We start from the raw sequence: 19,647 nt of genomic DNA on the forward strand, positions 1-19,647 counted from the left end.
GGGTCAGACTTAAAGGCCTGATCCAAAGCATACTGAAGTGAATGGAAAGTCTCCTGTTGCCTTTGAGGGTTTAGGATCAGGCTTCAATTGCTGTGGGCTCTCACTGCAAGCTGGCAGAGCTACTCAGGAGAGGCCAGAAGGAGCCATACACAGGCAAGGAGGCATTGGCAGCCAAGGGTAATGGGGACAAAGGATGGCCCACGAATTAGCATGCTAGCCTGAGACTCAGGAGAATCAGGTCCAGTTCCCTGCTTCTATTTCAGATTCCTTTGTGACCTTAGGCATAGAGAGACTAAGCAACTTGCCTCAGTTCCCCATCTGGAATAGCTCTGCCCTACCTCTTGGAGCCATTGGGAGGTTCTATACATTAAGAATTGTGTGGTGTTCAGATACTGGAGTAATGGGAGATTCTAGGTACAGGGGAGCCCAAGGAGCAGCATAAATATCTCAGATCTGTGTGTTTTTTTCCCCCCTGTATGCTTCTGCTTGGTCTCTTTAGCACCAGCTGAGTGGTTCCTCCATCAGTAAAACTGGGAGCAGCACTGGGGCGTGCAGATTATAAATTTGGGGGAGTATCTCCTGTGGGTTTGAAGCAGAAGGGGGCCCTCTGGTCCTTTGTGCTATAAAATGACTTGCAATTGGAATTGTTAAGTGTAGGTTCCTTTTTCAACATATAAATAAGGACTGACAGGTTGCACTGGTGGTGGTAGGGGATAATGAAGGTAAGGATTTTTTCCTGCTTGTTTTATCCTCACACCAGAATGATGAATAATGTCAAGTCTTGTCTTTACGAGGTTCTCCTGGAAGTGTGAGTGTTATGAGCCCATAATCAAAGGGGAGAGGCTATTACATCTTTAGCAAAGAGCTCCTTTCTCCCCACTGTTGATTTGGGATTTGAATTAAATAAATGCTAACAAAGCAGATCTTTTAAACAATCTGAATTAAAACCCCATCCCCTCTTAATTTTCAGTCTCTCGTGAGGGCATAAATTCACTAGCTTTCCATATGCTCCTAACTTCCTGGGCTAAAGACCTGGATTTCTAAGTTAAATAAATAAAGCAGAAGAAGAGAAAATAAAATCCTTCCATTATACTTCATGACAATCACAAACTTGTTATTTTTCAGTTACATGATGCAGGCCAACTGGCTGAGACACAAGTCCATTTTGGGTAGTGAATTTCCAATACATTCAAAGTACTAGAGACAACTACTCCTCAATCAGACTTGGTAGTTTAGCTATTTCCCTCGGTGCTAATTTCACCCCCACCTCGGCCATCTCTCTTTAGCAGCATTAACTGGAATCTCTCTCTCTTTCTCTCTCATTAGTGTGACACATTATCATACTTGGGGTTGTCATCCTAAGTAGCAGGATAATTCTTCTGAAGATATAGGGACAGACAGGGGCGACGGATTCTTCCTAAAACGGAGGGAGGAGGTGGTGGCATGAGCCCCCACTCTCTCTGAGGCTCTGCCCCTGCCTCTCCTCTTCCTTCTGAGGCCACGCACACCGGCCAAGAGGGAGCCAGGCTGGGGAGCTCAAGCCCATCCACCTGCCTGGGGTGGGGTGGCCCGAGAACGGCCCCCATCCTGTGGCCCTGCCCTCCAGGTCCTCTACCCAGGGCAGATGGAGGGTCTGCAGCTCCCCACAGTTGTCCAGGCAGCTCTTACTCTGAGCAGGGCCTCGGATGGAAAAGGAGGGGCAGTGGGCCAGGCTCATGGTGAAAAGTGGATGGGCCAGGCATGTCCGCTTTAAAAAGTGGGAGAGCCTTGGCCCCTGCATTCCAGCACCCCTCAGGACAGATTTTCAAGGGTTCAGCAGCCACTGTAGGGGCCAGATTTCTAAAAGATCTTTGCTCTTATTTGGGCACCTAAATACCAGTCAGATTTTCTCCCAAGGCTCAGCCCCCAACATGCCAGGTGAAAAATCTGGCCTTTTGTTTTGGTGTCCATATGGGAGTGGTACATTGCTGGAAATTGGGCTCCATTTGTGGGCCCTTTCTGAAAATTTGTCCTTATATTCTCTAGGGGGAGAGAGGTGAGAAATTGGTACAGACTTGTTGCTTAGTATTACTCTGTGGAGAGGAGTAGATTGAAGCCTATGTCTCCCATACGCACAAGTTACTGCTAACCGTTTACATAGCAGGAGTGTATGTGCTGTTTCTGTTTTATTGGCAGAGGTCCGTCATCACTGAACACTGGAAGGATGACTGAAGGAAGGTCAGGACCGATCATCAGAATTTGTTTTTCTAGTCACCGTTTATCATCCTGAAAAGAGAATCAATAATCTCCTCCATTCCAGAACCATGCAGCTTCAATCTCTCTATCAACTACTGTATGTAGCCAAGATTAAATTGCTTCTGGCTCTTGGATGACACACCATAAATAGCCTCATGAGCAAGGCTTTAAACAATTCCTACAAGTTGACACACTGACATCAGTACTGGAAAAAAACAGCACATCCCAGGTCTGAATCAAGCATCCCATGGATTGTAGGGGAATGTAGATGAGTGGACTCACTCTTGCGGCGCCTCCTGCTGGTGACTTCTGGGAATTAGCTCGGTGCCGGCCCGGAGCACCATCTGCAGGCCAGTGATCCACCTGTCCTCTGGCCCCGTGTCCCTCCCTGGACCCGGTGCCCTTTTACGTGGAGTGCTGCCCCCAAGCAGTCACCCCTTTCACTGAGTTTCCCCTTCCCAGGGGACCCCCACCCTCTATCCCCACTTTGCCTCAGTCTATGGCTACTGCCCAGTCTCCATCAAACCCCTGTTCACTGGGGCAGACAGCAGTATCAGCCACTCATCATAGGCAAAGGGGTTTGGACCTGCTGCCTTTGCCTATCCCTGGTTGCTCCCTGCAACCCCCAGTACCTCTTGGCCTAATGCCAGGCGGCAGCCTGGGGCTTTCCAGGCAGGAGCTCCTCAGCTCCTCTGCCTTTCCCCAGCCCTGCTCCACTCAAGGTACCTTGTCTAGCTCCCTGCAGCCAGGCCCTTCTCCCTCTACAGCCAGAGAGGGACTGTTTTGGCTTCTGGCTCATAGCTTCTTAAAAAGGCCAGCTGGACGTGACTGGAGCATGGCCACAGCTGAGTCTACTTTCCCCAATCAGTCCAGGCTAAAGGCTATTTTCTCCAGCCACAGCCCCTTCCCAGGGCTGTTTTTAACCTCTTCAGGGCAGGAGCAGGGGTCCACCCTGCAACAGGGAACATGGGACCCTCGTGTCCCGCCCTGATACGAAGTGGCGGGACCTCTTGCCACCTCTGGAGGGTGAGGAGCCCCGGTGGGCCAGCCTCTATTCCACCCTGGTCCCAAGGCCCACTGGGGATATCAGTTGGCGGCTCCTCCATGGGACCGTGAGCACGGGCGTGTACTTGGCATGGTTTACCCCTGTCCCGGACACCTGCCCCGTCTGCGGCGTGAGGGAGACCCTGGCGCATGTTTACTTAGAGTGCGCCAGGTTGCAGCCCCTACACTGGCTCCTCACAGCCATCCTCTTACGTTTCTGGTTACACTTTTCTCCTCACCTCCTTTTGTATGCACTCCCTATCCGTGGCCCCACGAAGTCCTGGGACCTCCTGCTCAACCTCCTCCTCGCCCTGGTGAAAAAGGCCATCCACGCGACCAGGGAGGGGAGGTTGGCCGATGAAGACTCCGGTGACTGTGGGGCTTGCTTCCGCTCCATGGTCCGATCATGCATCCGGGCGGAGTTCCTCTGGGCGGCGTCCGCTGGCTCCCTTGACGCCTTCGAGGAGCAGTGGGCGCTGTCCGGGGTTCTCTGCTCGGTGTCCCCGTTAGGTTCCCTCCTTCTGACCCTTTGACCTCACTCCTGTCCCTGTTCTTTTATTAGTTGTCCCCCTCACTCAGTGGGTTCTGTGGCCCTGTGGTTCCTCCCCTTAGGCTGGGGGAGGATCCTTTAGCAGTGGGCCGGCTTCGCCCGCCCACTTCCCAGACACCCAATAGATACAGAGAACATGGGACCCTCGTGTCCCGCCCCGATACGAAGTGGCGGGACCTCCTGCCACCTCTGGAGGGTGAGGAGCCCTGGTGGGCCAGCCTCTACTCCACCCTGATCCCGAGACCCGCCGGGGATATCAGTTGGCAGCTCCTTCATGGGGCCATGAGCACGGGTGTGTACTTGGCGCGGTTTACCCCTGTCCCGGACACCTGCCCCTTCTGCGGCGTGAGGGAGACCCTGGCGCACGTTTACTTAGAGTGCGCCAGGTTGCAGCCCCTACACTGGCTCCTCATTACCATCCTCTTACGTTTCTGGTTGCACTTTTCCCCTCACCTCCTTCTGTACGCACTCCCTATCCGTGGTCCCACGAAGTCCCGGGACGTCCGGGTCAACCTCCTCCTCGCCCTGGCTAAAATGGCCATCTACACAACCAGGGAGAGGAGGTTGGCCGATGGAGACTCCAGTGACTGTGGGGCTTGTTTCCCATCCATGGTCCAATCACGTATCCGGGCGGAGTTCCTCTGGGCGGCGTCCACTGGCTCCCCTGACGCCTTTGAGAAGCAGTGGGCACTGTCCGGTGTTCTCTGCTCGGTGTCCTCATCAGGTTCCCTTCTTATGACCCTTTGACCGCACTCCTGTCCCTGTTCTTTTATTAGTTGTCCCCCGGAATTAGTGGGTTTCTGAAATCCTGTGGATCCTTCCCTTAGGCTGGGGGGGGATCCTTTAGCTTCCGCCCGCCCACCTCTCAGATACCCAATAGATACAGGGAACATGGGACCCTCGTGTCCCACCCAGATACAAAGTGGCAGGACCTCCTGCCATCTCTGGAGGGTGAGGAGCCCCGGTGGTCCAGCCTCTACTCCACCCTGATCCCAAGGCCAGCCGGGGATATCAGTTGGCGGCTCCTTCATGGGGCCATGAGCAAGGGCGTGTACTTGGCATGGTTTACCCCTGTCCCGGACACCTGCCCCTTCTGCGGCATGAGGGAGACCCTGGCGGCACATCTACTTGGAGTGCACCAGGTTGCAGCCCCTATACCAGCTCCTCACCAATCTCCTGTTGCATTTCTGGCTGCACTTTTCCCCTCACCTCCTTCTCTACACACTCCCTGTCCGTGGCCCCACAAAGTCCCGGGACCTCCTGGTCAACCTCCTCCTCGTCCTGGCTAAAATGGCCATCTACACAACCAGGGAGAGGAGGCTGGCCGATGGAGACTCCGGTGACTGTGGGGCTTGTTTCCGATCCATGGTCCATTCACGTATCCAGGCGGAGTTCCTCTGGGCAGCATCCACTGGCTCCCTTGACGCCTTCGAGGAGCAGTGGGCGCTGTTTGGGGTTCTCTGCTTGGTGTCCCCGTCAGGTTCCCTTCTTATGACCCTTTGACCTCACTCCTGTCCCTGTTCTTTTATTAGTTATCCCCAGTAATCAGTGGGTCCTGTGGGTCCTCCCCTTAGGTTAGGGGGTGATCCTTTACCAGTGGGCAGGCTTTGCCCGCCCACTTCCCAGACACCCAATAGTACAGGGAACATGGCCTTGAGCAGCCACCCCTCACCACCTACCCTGCTCAGCTCTACTAGTGAGTGCGGAGGGGAAATGGTGCCATGGGCCCAGCCCCTGCCTCCATGATCCCATCCTGCTGTCGGAAGTGTGGGCTTTGTGCACTGAGAGCCCAAGGCCTGGGGCTGTGCCTAACCCCAGTGCAGGGTTTCTGAGAGGTGATAGGGTGGAGATGTTCCTTGTACCTTCTCCCAGCTTGTGCAGCCACCCCTGAGTGGGCGTGTGCTAGGCTACAATGTGCATGTAAGTGAAGAGTGTGGGAGTCCCATTGGGATGAAGCATGGAATGGGTGCTCATTATCACTCCTCAGCATGCCATGCAAGAGCCCATGAAAAACAAACACACCCATGTTTTAAGAAAGCCTTTGCAGTCAAACCCCCTTCCACTTTGGCCCCAGCAATGGGGCTTGAGTTTTTAGTGGCAAGCCACTGCTCCCCACACTACTTGTGCCAAGCTATTTGTACAAGAACTTGTGAAGGTGTAACATACTTGCTTGCAAAATGTGTCTCAACTCCTCCTCTAGTGGCTGGTCTGCATAGAGGATACCAGCCTACTACCGCTGTCTACCTGGAGAGTTACTCCTTTAGCTCAAGTAGTCTGTGGTGTGGAGAGCCCAGGTTCAAACCCTGATGACAATCCACAGTGGGTATCACTTGGTGAGAGGCTACAGGCTCACCCCTCACTGGCTACGGGCTCATTATGGCCATGATTCTGCTCCCTCAGAAGGCAACAGGAAAATTCCTATTGACCTTAATGGTTTAGGATCAGGCCCTTCCCCATGCCAGATAACAGGTCCCCCCAACACTATCTGCTTGTTTAAAAGAGGACTTCTCACACAGTGACTCCCACAGCCATAGCCCTCTCTGACAAGAATTTATGAGCGGCTGTTTGGAACAAGGCAGTTTTATCCTCCTCTCGAGACCTCATAAAATAACAATGGGTTCCGTGAATGAAGATGGACTGAGCATAGCATAAGCTTCCCTAACTCAATGCTTCCCCAGGCTCCCTTAAAAGCAAATGGAGACTTCCTTATGGAGGCTCATTATAGATCGGTGAATTGCACAAGCAGCACATTTGTGACAGCAGAGAACAAGAGCAGCCCATAAAAACCCCACAATCCTTCCCTGGCAAAGAGATGGAGTCTGGCAGAACAGAATTTACACTGCTCTGGCTGCCAATAAAACAGAAACAGCACATACACTCCTGCTATGTAAACGGTTAGCAGTAGCTTGTGCGTATGGGAGACATAGGCTTCAATCTACTCCTCTCCACAGACTAATACTAAGCAACAAGTCTGTACCAATTTCTCACCTCTCTCCCCCTGGAGAATATAAGGACAAATTTTCAGAAAGGGCCCACAAATGGAGCCCAATTTCCAGCAATGTACCACTCCCATATGGACACCAAAACAAAAGGCCAGATTTTTCACCTGGCATGTTGGGGGCTGAGCCTAGGGAGAAAATCTGACTGGTATTTAGGTGCCCAAATAAGAGCAAAGATCTTTTAGAAATCTGGCCCCTACAGTGGCTGCTGAACCCTTGAAAATCTGTCCTGAGGGGTGCTGGAATGCAGGGGCCAAGGCTCTCCCACTTTTTAAAGCGGACACGCCTGGCCCATCCACTTTTCACCATGAGCCTGGCCCACTGCCCCTCCTTTTCCATCCGAGGCCCTGCTCAGAGTAAGAGCTGCCTGGACAACTGTGGGGAGCTGCAGACCCTCCATCTGCCCTGGGTAGAGGACCTGGAGGGCAGGGCCACAGGATGGGGGCCGTTCTCGGGCCACCCCACCCCAGGCAGGTGGATGGGCCTGAGCTCCCCAGCCTGGCTCCCTCTTGGCCGGTGTGCGTGGCCTCAGAAGGAAGAGGAGAGGCAGGGGCAGGGCCTCAGAGAGAGTGGGGGCTCATGCCACCACCTCCTCCCTCCGTTTTAGGAAGAATCCGTCGCCCCTGTCTGTCCCTATATCTTCAGAAGAATTATCCTGCTACTTGGGATGACAACCCCAGGTATGATAATGTGTCACACTAATGAGAGAGAAAGAGAGAGAGATTCCAGTTAATGCTGCTAAAGAGAGATGGCCGAGGTAGGGGTGAAATTAGCACCGAGGGAAACAGCTAAACTACCAAGTCTGATTGAGGAGTAGTTGTCTCTAGTACTTTGAATGTATTGGAAATTCACTACCCAAAATGGACTTGTGTCTCAGCCAGTTGGCCTGCATCATGTAACTGAAAAATAACAAGTTTGTGATTGTCATGAAGTATAATGGAAGGATTTTATTTTCTCTTCTTCTGCTTTATTTATTTAACTTAGAAATCCAGGTCTTTAGCCCAGGAAGTTAGGAGCATTTGGAAAGCTAGTGAATTTATGCCCTCACGAGAGACTGAAAATTAAGAGGGGATGGGGTTTTAATTCAGATTGTTTAAAAGATCTGCTTTGTTAGCATTTATTTAATTCAAATCCCAAATCAACAGTGGGGAGAAAGGAGCTCTTTGCTAAAGATGTAATAGCCTCTTCCCTTTGATTATGGGCTCATAACACTCACACTTCCAGGAGAACCTCGTAAAGACAAGACTTGACATTATTCATCATTCTGGTGTGAGGATAAAACAAGCAGGAAAAAATCCTTACCTTCATTATCCCCTACCACCACCAGTGCAACCTGTCAGTCTTTATTTATATGTTGAAAAAGGAGCCTACACTTAACAATTCCAATTGCAAGTCATTTTATAGCACAAAGGACCAGAGGGGCCCCTTCTGCTTCAAACCCACAGGAGATACTCCCCCAAATTTATAATCTGCACGCCCCAGTGCTGCTCCCAGTTTTACTGGTGGAGGAACCACTCAGCTGGTGCTAAAGAGACCAAGCAGAAGCATACAGGGGGGGAAAAAACACATAGATCTGAGATATTTATGCTGCTCCTTGGGCTCCCCTGTACCTAGAATCTCCCATTACTCCAGTATCTGAACACCACACAATTCTTAATGTATAGAACCTCCCAATGGCTCCAAGAGGTAGGGCAGAGGTATTCCAGATGGGGAACTGAGGCAAGTTGCTTAGTCTCTCTATGCCTAAGGTCACAAAGGAATCTGAAATAGAAGCAGGGAACTGGACCTGATTCTCCTGAGTCTCAGGCTAGCATGCTAATTCATGCGCCATCCTTTGTCCCCATTACCCTTGGCTGCCAATGCCTCCTTGCCTGTGTATGGCTCCTTCTGGCCTCTCCTGAGTAGCTCTGCCAGCTTGCAGTGAGAGCCCACAGCAATTGAAGCCTGATCCTAAACCCTCAAAGGCAACAGGAGACTTTCCATTCACTTCAGTATGCTTTGGATCAGGCCTTTAAGTCTGACCCTGTGCCCCTTAATCCCCACAGGAACGCAGACTGGGTGGGGCTAAGGTTCAGGGAGGAGAGGCTGGGTTCCTGCTCCTCTCCGGAGTTCAAGGGTCAATCCCGGGACTTCCCAAGAAGATAGCTCGTGTCTCTCCCCTTCTCACTCCTGCCTGTTTAATGATTGATCTGGTGTGCAATAAGACATTGACCTGGAAGGGGGATTGGTAGATTGGGATCTTCCATTACAAAGCATTAGGCAGCAAACAGGGGTTAAACACAGACATTACAAGCTGTGACAGCTGCATAACAAGGGCCAAGGAGTTGATCAGTAACTGTGCTGAACAGCAAACTCCATGGGGAAATGAGGATCTGGAAAACAAGGTTCTCTCCCTGGAAAATTGCTGGGCCAGATCCCCAGCTAGTGTCGACTGGCATCACTCTATTGAAGCTGATGGAGTGATGCTTATTCCCACCAGCTGAGTCTCTGTCCCATCAGGCCGGCAGGCTTGGATTGCAGTGTTCAGAAGGGGAAGGCTGTGTGCTGCCAAGCTGGCAGGATGAGCAAAGGGCTGGGGATAAAACATGAATTGGCCCCAATCACAGCTCTCTCACCTCACCCAGCTCTCAGTGCCTCAGGACCCTGCCATCACTAGCTAAGCAGGAAAAGCAGTTCTCGTGGAGTTTCCAGACCAGAGGAGATCAGCTAAGTTACAGTGTCTTGGCCCAGGAGTAACACTCTATTCTGCTGCTCTGGTAGCTTTTCACACTTGCTTTGCACAAGTTTACTTGACAACACAAAGTGTAAGGCAGTGGGAGATCGGGCCCCAGTTCTTAGAGGACCAGATCTTGCTCTCAGCTGTCCCACCAGTTGAGAGCAGCTTTAAATTGTACCAAGGACTCCATAGGATCCGTAATGGAAGAAGTTAGGGTCCATGCTGATCAGAGCATCCTCTCACTGCCTCGGCCACACCCCCTCCCCATCTTAGCATCACCCACATTTTGGTTTGTACTGGCCACACGTGAGCTGCACTAACTGGAGTGTGTGTGTTACAGGTCCCTGCCAGTGTCAATCCCCACATGGCTCCATATAGGCAGCCCTGGCTCTTCAACTCATGCTTTTAGCTCTGAGGGGTCCCCAGTTCAAATGCCTGGGGTGTCAGCCAAGACACTTGCTCTCACAGTTGCACCGCAAGGGTCTGTGCCCATGGAGAGCCCAGAGTGTGACTGACCTCCTAGGCACTCTGTGACAGAGCTAATAATGATTATATCGGCTCCCTGGGCTACTTGGGGTTAACACTTGAGAAGCAGCCAGGGAAGATCATGCAGAATGTTAGGAGTGGGCCTGGCAAAAGCACCTAAGTGACTTTCTGTGGGACTTGTGCTCCTAATTTACACATAGGCGTTTTGGAAAATCCCACCCTATGTTCACTATTAGCTGAGAAACGGGGAGTCAGATTCACAAACAAGGTCCAGTTGTTCCAGGCGCTGTGCAAAGAACTGGGAGTACTTGTCTGAAAGAGCTTTTGAAATCAGCACTTTAGGTTACAGACACTGCAGAAAGTTAATTAAATCTAAATACTGCAGCACTGGACTAGTGTGTGCCTGTGAAACTGAATAGGAAGTGATTGTAACCCAAAAAGAAACCGAGTACATAGAAATGATTAAAAAGAAAAGTGAAACTGAGTCACTAGTTTGTGTGCAAATGTGGAATGCAAAAATTAAACAAACAGCAGGGATGGGGACAGCTAGATAACGCTGACTGGTAATGTCCTGTCATGAAAATTTATATAAAATTTTGTAATTCTCTTTGAATCACAAAAAATGAGTCGTGATGGATTTAGAAGCCCCATGACTAGGCTGCACAGGACAAAGAACAAAGAACAGTAATAATGCTGTATGTAATTCTGGTGCCTGCTTACAGAGCTGCACTGGTGTAAACTAATGTAAGGGAGGCAAGAATCAGCCTCCTTGTCTTTCTCTTTATTAATACAATATAGGGACCTGAAGCTTTAACAAGAGATGAGCCTAGGCTGCAAAGTTGGGATCTGTCTCCAAACAACCTCAACGTTCAGAGATGTTGGATTCAGGGGTTTGGTTGGAACCCATCATTGTTGTTAACCATTTTCTCAAGCTGATCTGAGATGTTTCCTGAGGAGTTTGTCCCTGATCCACCCCAAGGGGGGGTGCTGCTAGGGCTGAAAAGGGACTATGTTAGTATCATAGAATCATAAAATACCAGGGTTGGAAGGGACCTCAGGAGGTCATCTAGTCCAGCCCCCTGCTCAAAGCAGGGCCAATCCCCAACTAAATTGTCCCAGCCAGGGCTTTGTCAAGCCTGACCTTAAAAACCTCCAAGGAGGGAGATTCCACAACCTCCCTAGGTAACCCATTCCAGTGCTTCACCACCCTCCTAATGAAAAACTGTTTCCTAAAATCCCGCCTAAACCTCCCCCACTGCAACTTGAGACCATTACTCCTTGTTCTGTCATCTGCTACCACTGAGAACAGTCTAGATCCATCCTCTTTGGAACCCCCTTTCAGGTAGTTGAAAGCAGCTACAAATCCCTCATTCTTCTCTTCTGCAGACTAAACAATCCCAGTTCCCTCAGCCTCTCCTCATAGGTCATGTTCTCCAGCCCCCTAATCATTTTTGTTGCCCTCCACTGGACTCTTTCCAATTTTTCCACATCTTTCTTGTAGTGTTGGGCCCCAAAGTGGACACAGTACTCCAGATGAGGCCTCACCAATGTCGAATAGAGGGGAATGATCATGTCCCTCGATCTGCTGGCAATGCCCCTATTTATACAGCCCAAAATGCCATTAGCCTTCTTGGCAACAAGGGCACACTGTTGACTCATATCCAGCTTCTTGTCACTGTAACCCATAGGTCCTTTTCTGCTGAACTGCTGCCTAGTCTGTAGCAGTGCATGGGATTCTTCCATCCTAAGTGCGGGACTCTGCACTTGTCCTTGTTGAACCTCATCAGATTTCTTTTGGTCCAATCCTCTAATTTGTCTAGGTCCTTCTGTATCCTCTCCCTACCCTCCAGCATATCTACCACTCTTCCCAGTTTAGTGCCATCTGCAAACTTGCTGAGGGTGCAGTCCACACAATCCTCCAGATCATTAATGAAGATATTGAACAAAACGGGCCCCAAGACTGACCTTTGGGGCACTTTGTTTGATACCAGATGCCAACTAGACATGGAGCCATTGAGCCCGATGATCTACTCAGCTTTCTATCCACCTTATAGTCCATTAATCTAGCCCATACTTCTTTAACTTGTTGGCAAGAATACTATGGGAGACCGTATGCAGTTTACCTCTGGAACAAGGCTGCTGGGCTTGCCTTGGACAATGCTCAGGCTGGACTAAAGTGAGCTAATGGATATAAAATGAGAGGGTCTGCACGGGTTTTGTAAAAGAACCAGGAAGTAAGTTCAGGCTCTGAATGTCACCAGCCAGGCTGATCAAGGGGAGCTGTGGAAGAAATGTGGAACCTCCATTTTTGGTTGGCTGCTGTTTGCTCAAGGCTCATAGCCAGTTTGCTCAGCAGTGCAATGACTGATAGTCTGCTTGACGCCTCATCTGACGCAGCTAGAGTTTTAATTAAGGGGTGAAAAATGATAAATTACTGTGAATAACTGTGGCAGCAAGGAGACTGTGGTCATTCCCATATGCTCCCTCTTACCCTCGTCATCTGTGAGAGTGAGTTCATTTTGACCTCCCACCTGTGGTACTGATGACTTCACAACGGGCTGTCATGAAAGCTGGATTAAGACGCTTAAGCCATGTTTACATGTACAGCACTGCATTGCGCCGCTGCACTGATGTAGCACATCTGGTGAGGATGCTTTATGCCGATGGAATAGAGCTCTCCTGTCAGCATAATAAAACCACTCCATGAGTGGCAGTAGCTATGTTGGCAGGAGAAGCTCTCCCACCATCATAGCACTGTCCACACTGGTGCTTAGGTCCTGGAGCCTTTAAAAGCTCTTTGGCAGACTCCTGCATCCCTCCAATCTGCTGCAGAGAGGATGGAGAAGAAGTACTTTGTCCCTCCCAAGGGCTATGAATTTTTGTATGCACCTCCCCACCCCCCAGGCTTGCTGGTTGTTTCAGTGGCAAATGAAAGGGAGAAACAAGGTTGATGGGCTGACTCCCAAGGCTAAAGATGCCAAAAAAACTTGACCTTTTTGGCAGAAAGGTCTACTCAATAAGTGGCCTCCAGCTCAGAATTGCCAACTGTCAGGCACTCCAGGACTGGTACGATTTCAACTCCTGGAGCTCAATGGCGAAATTCAGGGAATTTCAGGGAGCTCAATGGCGAATTTGCCACAGGAGTGCTGGGGCAAGTTCTCTGCCCTAGTGAGGAGGGGAAATCAGTGGCCTCCAGACAGCTCTGGACACGATAGACTTTGCAGCCCGTTCCATGGCTTTGGCAGTGGTCATGAGGCAAAGCTCATGGCTTCACTCTTCGGGGTTGCCCTATGAGGTCCAGCAGACAATTCAGGACTTTCCATTTGAAGGCAAATCACTCTTCTTGGAGCAGACAGACTCAAAGCTGCATAGCTTAAAGGACTCTAGAGCCACTCTTAGATCCCTTGGGCTGCATACACTAGCCCCCTCCAGGAAGCACTACAAGACCCAACCAATGTCCTGCTTCTATCCACCACAACAGAGACCGGAGTACAGCAGGAGAAGGAACAGAGGCCATAAGAGGAGCCCTCCATCCCAGGCCTCATCTGCCCCAGTGCCTGACCCCTGAGACACTGGGGGCAGGGAGATGTCTAAGAAGACCTTTTGATGAGATGCTCGGGGATGACATACTAGGACACTGTATGGAGCTGATTTCCCCTACGCTTGTGGACCAGTTGTCCCATTTCTATCAGGCATGGGCCCACATTATATACAACTGCTGGGTACTACACACGATAGAAGTAGGATACACCCTTCAATTCAGTTGTTGCCCTCCTTCCCTCTCACCCTCCCTGTCCCTCTTCAGGGACCTTTATGACAAGAAACTTCTAGCCCAGGAGGTGCAGTTTCTCCTAAGGGCAGGAGCAGTGGAAGAGACCTTGCTGGAACTAAGGGGCCAGGAGTTCTACTCCCATTTCTTCCTATGACCAATGGTGACCTTAGACTTATCTTGGACGTGCAAAACCTCAACAGATTCATGAAGAAACTGAAGTTCTGCATGGTCTCCTTGGCCTCCATGATCCCCTCTATGGATCCAGGGGACTGGTACACCACCCTCGACTTGAAGAATGCGTATTTACTTATTGCTCTTTCGTTGTAAGCCACAGGCAGGATCAATTTATGGTACTCCCATTCGGCTTCTCCTGTGTTCACAAAGCACATGGCAGTCATTGCAGCCTTTCTGAGGAGATGAAAGGCTCAAGTCTATTCCTAGATGACTGGCTGATCAGAGGTCTGTCTGAGGCCCATGTGTAAGCAAACATAAGGCTAATACAGACAACTTTCCAGGACCTGAACTGTTGATAAACTTGCAGAAATCCACCCTTTGCCTGGTTTAAAGAATAGAATTAATTGGGTCGATCCTTGACTTGACCCAGGCCATAGCCTTTCTCCTGGAAAACTGGTTCAGAGCTCAAGGGGTACTCAGAGAGAGTCTGAGGAATTACCCCATGACCACAGCAAGAAACTGCTTAAAGCTCTTGGGGCATATGGCATCTTGCACCTATATGGTACAACATGAGAGACTACAGCTCAGCCTCACCAGACTTGGCTGGCATCAGTATACAAAGGCCAACACCATCTGGACAAAGTGATCTCACTTCCTCATCAGTGATTTTCACCCTCCCTTGGTGGCTGGATCCAGGGACAGTATGCACAGGAGTCCCATTCTCAAGATCCCAACCATCAATGTCTCTCATCACAGACGCGTCAGTGATGGGAGAGGGGGCTCACTTGGGGACCCTCAGGACTCAGGGCCTCTGATCTCCAGACAAGCTCTTGTTGCACATGAGTGTGAAGGAACTGAAGGTGCTGCGCCTAGCCTGTCAGGTGTTCCAACTCTATCCGGAGGGCAACTGCATGTCAGTTCTCACAGAGAACATAACAGCAATGTTTTACACAAACAAGCAGGGCAGGGCAAGCTCCTCTCCCATGTGCCTGGAGGCTCTTTGCCTGTAGAATTCTGCATAGCCCACTCGATCTACCTCAAAGCCTCATGCTTCCCAGGGTCGCAGAACGAGTTAGTGGATCATTTCCGCAGATCCTTTTCTGACCATCAAGAGTGGTCCTTTCCAGACATCATGAACACACTCTTCCAGAAGTGGGGAAACTCCCTGGGTATACCTGTTCTCAATGAAGTAGAAGAGGATGTGTTTTCAGTTCTGCTCCTTCCTGGGCCACAGCCCAAGTTTGCCTTTCTCCTCCCTTGGATGGACCAGCTCTTCTATGCATTTCCCTCCCATCCCTCTCATACACAGGGTCCTGCTGAAGGTCAGAAGGGACAGGTGCATCTTATCCTGATAGTTCTGGCCTGGCCATGTCAGCACTCGTTCACCACCCTCCTAGATCTCTCAGTGGACATGCCAGTCAGCCTGCCTCCATTTCTGGATTTGATCTTTCAGGATCACGACCGTCTACACCATCCTCGAGTCTCTTCATCTCATGGCATGGAAGCTCCGTGGCTGAATCCCACAGAACTGTCATGCTCTGGGCTTGTTCGCAAGGTGCTTTTAGGGAGCAGAAAGCTGTCTACTAGAACCACTTACCTGGCAAAGTGGAAGAGATTCTCAATTTGGTCAGCACAAAAGGGTGTTTCACCTACTTAGTCATCACTGCCCAGTGAAGCAATGGAGAGGATGGTGAAGCACTGGCGAGGGTGGTGAAGCACTGGAATGGGTTACCTAGGGAAGTGGTGGAATCTCCTTCCTTATCGGTTTTTAAGGTCAGGCTTGACAAAGCCCTGGCTGGGATGATTTAGTTGGGAACTGGTCCTGCTCTGAGCAGGGGGTTGGACTAGATGACCTCTTGAGGTCTCTTCCAATCCTGATATTCTATGATTCTAGATTACCTACTCCACTTAAAGCAGCAAAGCCTAAAAGTGTCATCTATAAGAGTCCATTTAGCTTCAATCTTAGCTTTTCACTCATGGGTGAACAGCCAGTTGATCTTCTCAAACTCAGCCTGTACTTATTTCCTTAAGGGGTTGGAATGGCTGTACCCCCAGGTAAGCCAGCCACTACCTCCCTGGGACATCAATTTGGTGCTGGCAAGGCTTACAGGGCCCCCATTTGAACCACTGGCAATGTACTCTCTGCTCTACTTGTCTTGGAAGATGGCCTTCCTAGTTGCCATTACCTTTTACCTACTGTATACAGTCTTCTTCAAGGACAAAGTACAGCTGCAACCACACCCATCCTTCCTGCCAAAGGTGGTCTCACAATTCCATAGTAATCAGGATATTCTACCAGTCTTCTAGCTTAAGCCACATGCTGGATATGACGGGTGCACTAACCTTTTACATAGAAAGGACTAAACCCTTTTGGAAGTCCACCCAGCTGTTCATAGCCATCACAGACAGAATGAAAGGCCATCCAGTCTCGGCCCAGAGAATCTTGTCATGGATCTCATCCTATATCTGCATAAGCTATGACCTAGTGAAGATCCCAGCTCCTCGGTTGACAGCCCATTTTACAAGAGCTCAAGTGTCATCGTTGGCAGTTCAGGTTCCAATCCGGAACATCTGTAGAGCGGCGATGTGGTTGTCAGTCAACACATTCACATTGCACTGCCCCATCACCCAGCAAGCTAGAAACGATGCGGGTTTCGGCTGAGCAGTACTACAGTCAGTGTGCCAATGAACTCCGAACCCTCCATTTGCACAACTTCTTGAGACTCACCTACATTGGAATGAACATGAGCAAGCACTCAAAGAAGAAAAAATGGTTACTGATCTTTCGTAACTGTTGTTCTTCGAGATGTGATGCTTATGTTCATTCCACCGCCCCCCCACACCATCTTCCCCTCTGTTGGAATTAGATGGCAAGAAGGAACTGAAAGTGCAGTGGGGTATATAGGGATATACCAGTGCTATGAGGGGTGCAGCTCCAGGGGGCACCAGAGATGACCTGACGGATACCACTCTGAGATGCTCGCTAAGGTGAGAGGGAGGTGGAGTGTGAACGTGTAGGCTTCTCAGAAAATGATCAGATACCAGAGAATTTCTGTACAGCTGTCCCCTCCACCTACTTGCAGGCAAATAGCCAAACTAGCCAGCCCTGGGGAAGCAGCATGGAGAGGCCACTGAGACTGCTTCAGAGAAACATTACTGCCCCAATGGCAGGAATCAGCAAGGGCACAGCTGAAGACTCACCCAGCTCAGGCTATGGCAGACAGACCACCCACTCTCGGGCTGCAGTGGCAGCTTTCCAGGTGTCTGAAGACATGCATCTAATTTGTTTATTCAAAAAAGAAACAGATGGGAGTTGCCTTCATCTTCAATAGAGTGGAGAAGTAGAGAGACTACAGGGCTCTGGTTCACTCCTTCCTCTGCTCTCCAGTTCAGATGTGCATGAAGTACGTCAGAAGTGCTCCCCTTTTTCCATCTGCATGCACTGCTCCTTGGCTCAGATCTGCACTGCAGTGTTACCGTTGCTCCTTGCTGACCTGGGCTGCTGCATTACAGGATCACCCACCCCTGCTTTCCTGAGTGCTTTGCTGTCCAGCAGAGACCCGCACTGCAGTATTGCAGGGTATAGGCACCCAACCCTCCCCACACTCTCCTGATCTGTGTCAGGCTCCTAGTAGAACACAAAATGAGTTGGAGGTTTTGGCTTGTGAACCCCAGACCAAGGCAGGTCTGCCTTCCATTTCTGCAACCGATAGTTGCAGAGGCTTGGCCAAGAGGGCTTGGGATCAGTCCATCCCACATGCTACATTCACATTCCAACTGGAGGAGAGAAGAAAGGGATGGAGAAAAGAGAGAATTCAGAGTCTCCCCTTAAACCAGACCCATTATTAACTTTAGATCCCCATGGACCAGCATGTGCTGCTATCACATGCTTTACTGAAGGGCTTTCTATACTGGAGGTGTTTGTACTGATTTAGCTGCACCAGTGCAAACCTCAGTGTAGCGGTGTTGCTTCAGTGTAAGAGTGGATTTGCATAGCTGTGATTTATCCCAGTTTGAAACCAGAGTAAGCTGCACCAGGCAAGCCCAATTTTACACCAGGGCAGAGTATTCACCATGTGGATTTGAGGCAGTGCAGCTATGTCAGTATGGCTATGCTGATATAATTCTCTCCAGTAGAGAAGGAGCTAAGTGAACCCATCTCCAGTCCCTCTTTCAAAAGCAGAAATCCTGCATCCAACCCCCTTTTCCCTCCCTTCAACCAGACTAGCCTTCCCAAGCTAACCCCATTCTGATTTGGGAGGCCCACCAGCCCTGCCAGCCACATCTCTGTGCATGGAGCCACTGCCAGTTCCCTGCCTTATCCATGTCTTCAGCTCACAATGTCACCTGCCTCCCTGCTGTTCCTTGCTGCATGCAGCAGGCAGCAGCAAGAGGTGGGCTGTTGGGTTTGGAGCTCAAACTGGGAGAGGATTCCCCCTGCATGGGTGAATCTTACTTCTCGAAAGAGACCTGGGCTCTCAGGGTATATCTGCACTGCACACTCAAACTTGCTCTGTGGGACCCAGGGTTGTGAAATTGATGTTTCAAGTCCACACTTGCGTGTCCACACTCCACACAGCAATATAAACTTGGGTTTACAGTTGCTGGATCTGGGTCTCACAGCCATGCTAACATCTCTTTACTGCACCACACAGACCTTCTGATGTGGGTCTGCAGCTCGACCTATGTCCAAATTGCAAAATGACAGGGCTTGGAGCTGAGTCTAAGCAGGACTGTGGCGCTGACCCATCTTCTTAGCAGGGTCCTGAGACCTGAGTCCTGCATGCTTGCTGACCCAACTCAGACTGATTTGTATGCAGATGGAAGGGCTCAGACTTGAGTCAGAGACCATGCTTAGCCTGCTGTGTAGACATACTCATTATGTCTCCACAGTGATAAAAAACCCACAGCCCCAAGTCTCAGAGCCTAGGTCAGCTGGTTTCGGCTCATGGGGCTCAGACTGCTGGGCTAAAAATAGCAAAGTAGGCATCCAGGGGCTGGAGCCCTGGCTCTGAGCCTCTCCTCATCCCAGGGTCACACAACACAAGCTCTAACCTGAGCCCAGATGTCTACACTGCAATTTTATAGCCCCACAGCCTGAGCCAGCTGACCTGAGCTAGCAGCTTTTTAATTGCAGTGTAGACATAACCACCCAGAGTGGCTAGAAAGCCTCCTTTCCTGGTGGCACGGAACCCTGTGGGGGTCAGTTCACTACCAGACTCAGCTGCTGCACATCTGGGGCATAGGCAGCATCCTAAGGGTAACACATGGGAACTGCAGAGTGACTTCCAAGATTGAAAATGGCAACAGCCAAGGTTTTCCAATCTGGAAAGTGGAGTGGGGGAGGCCAGTTGTCTCCAGGAGAAGGCGTTCTCATTAAGGCAATCTGCTGCAGGACAGCCAATAAGGCTAAGAAAGTAATGGTTTGATCCAAAGCCCATTGAAGTGCGTGGAACGATTGCTGCTGATTTCAGTGGACTTTGGATCAGGTCCTTAAGGAAAGTTTTTAGAGCCAAGGGACAGGTGCTTTGGAAGGGAAGGGGTGTGCAGATTTCCCCCTTATCCTACAGATAGATTCCCTGTGGTGAAATTCACTCCAGTTTAGGTTTGGCATGGAGACTAATCCTGTAGGATTGAAGTGTAGGATTGCCAGTTTGAGTTGGATGTATTC

At 50.3% G+C, this 19,647-nt stretch overlaps 1 protein-coding gene across 1 annotated transcript in view; it reads left to right on the top strand.

The window, feature by feature from the left end:
- Positions 1–2,242, top strand: part of LOC115642140 (coiled-coil domain-containing protein 33-like) — a 36,915-nt gene extending 34,673 nt beyond the window's left edge. Inside the window, exon 4 of the mRNA XM_030545564.1 lies at positions 2,176–2,242. Within this exon, the coding sequence (XP_030401424.1) occupies positions 2,176–2,211 (36 nt within the window). The 3' untranslated portion in view covers positions 2,212–2,242. The remainder of the gene's footprint in view (positions 1–2,175) is intronic.
- The last annotated feature ends 17,405 nt before the right edge of the window (positions 2,243–19,647 follow it).

This window comes from Gopherus evgoodei, unplaced genomic scaffold, assembly GCF_007399415.2.
Source record: "Gopherus evgoodei ecotype Sinaloan lineage unplaced genomic scaffold, rGopEvg1_v1.p scaffold_38_arrow_ctg1, whole genome shotgun sequence".
In the NCBI taxonomy this organism is placed as follows: domain Eukaryota; kingdom Metazoa; phylum Chordata; order Testudines; family Testudinidae; genus Gopherus; species Gopherus evgoodei.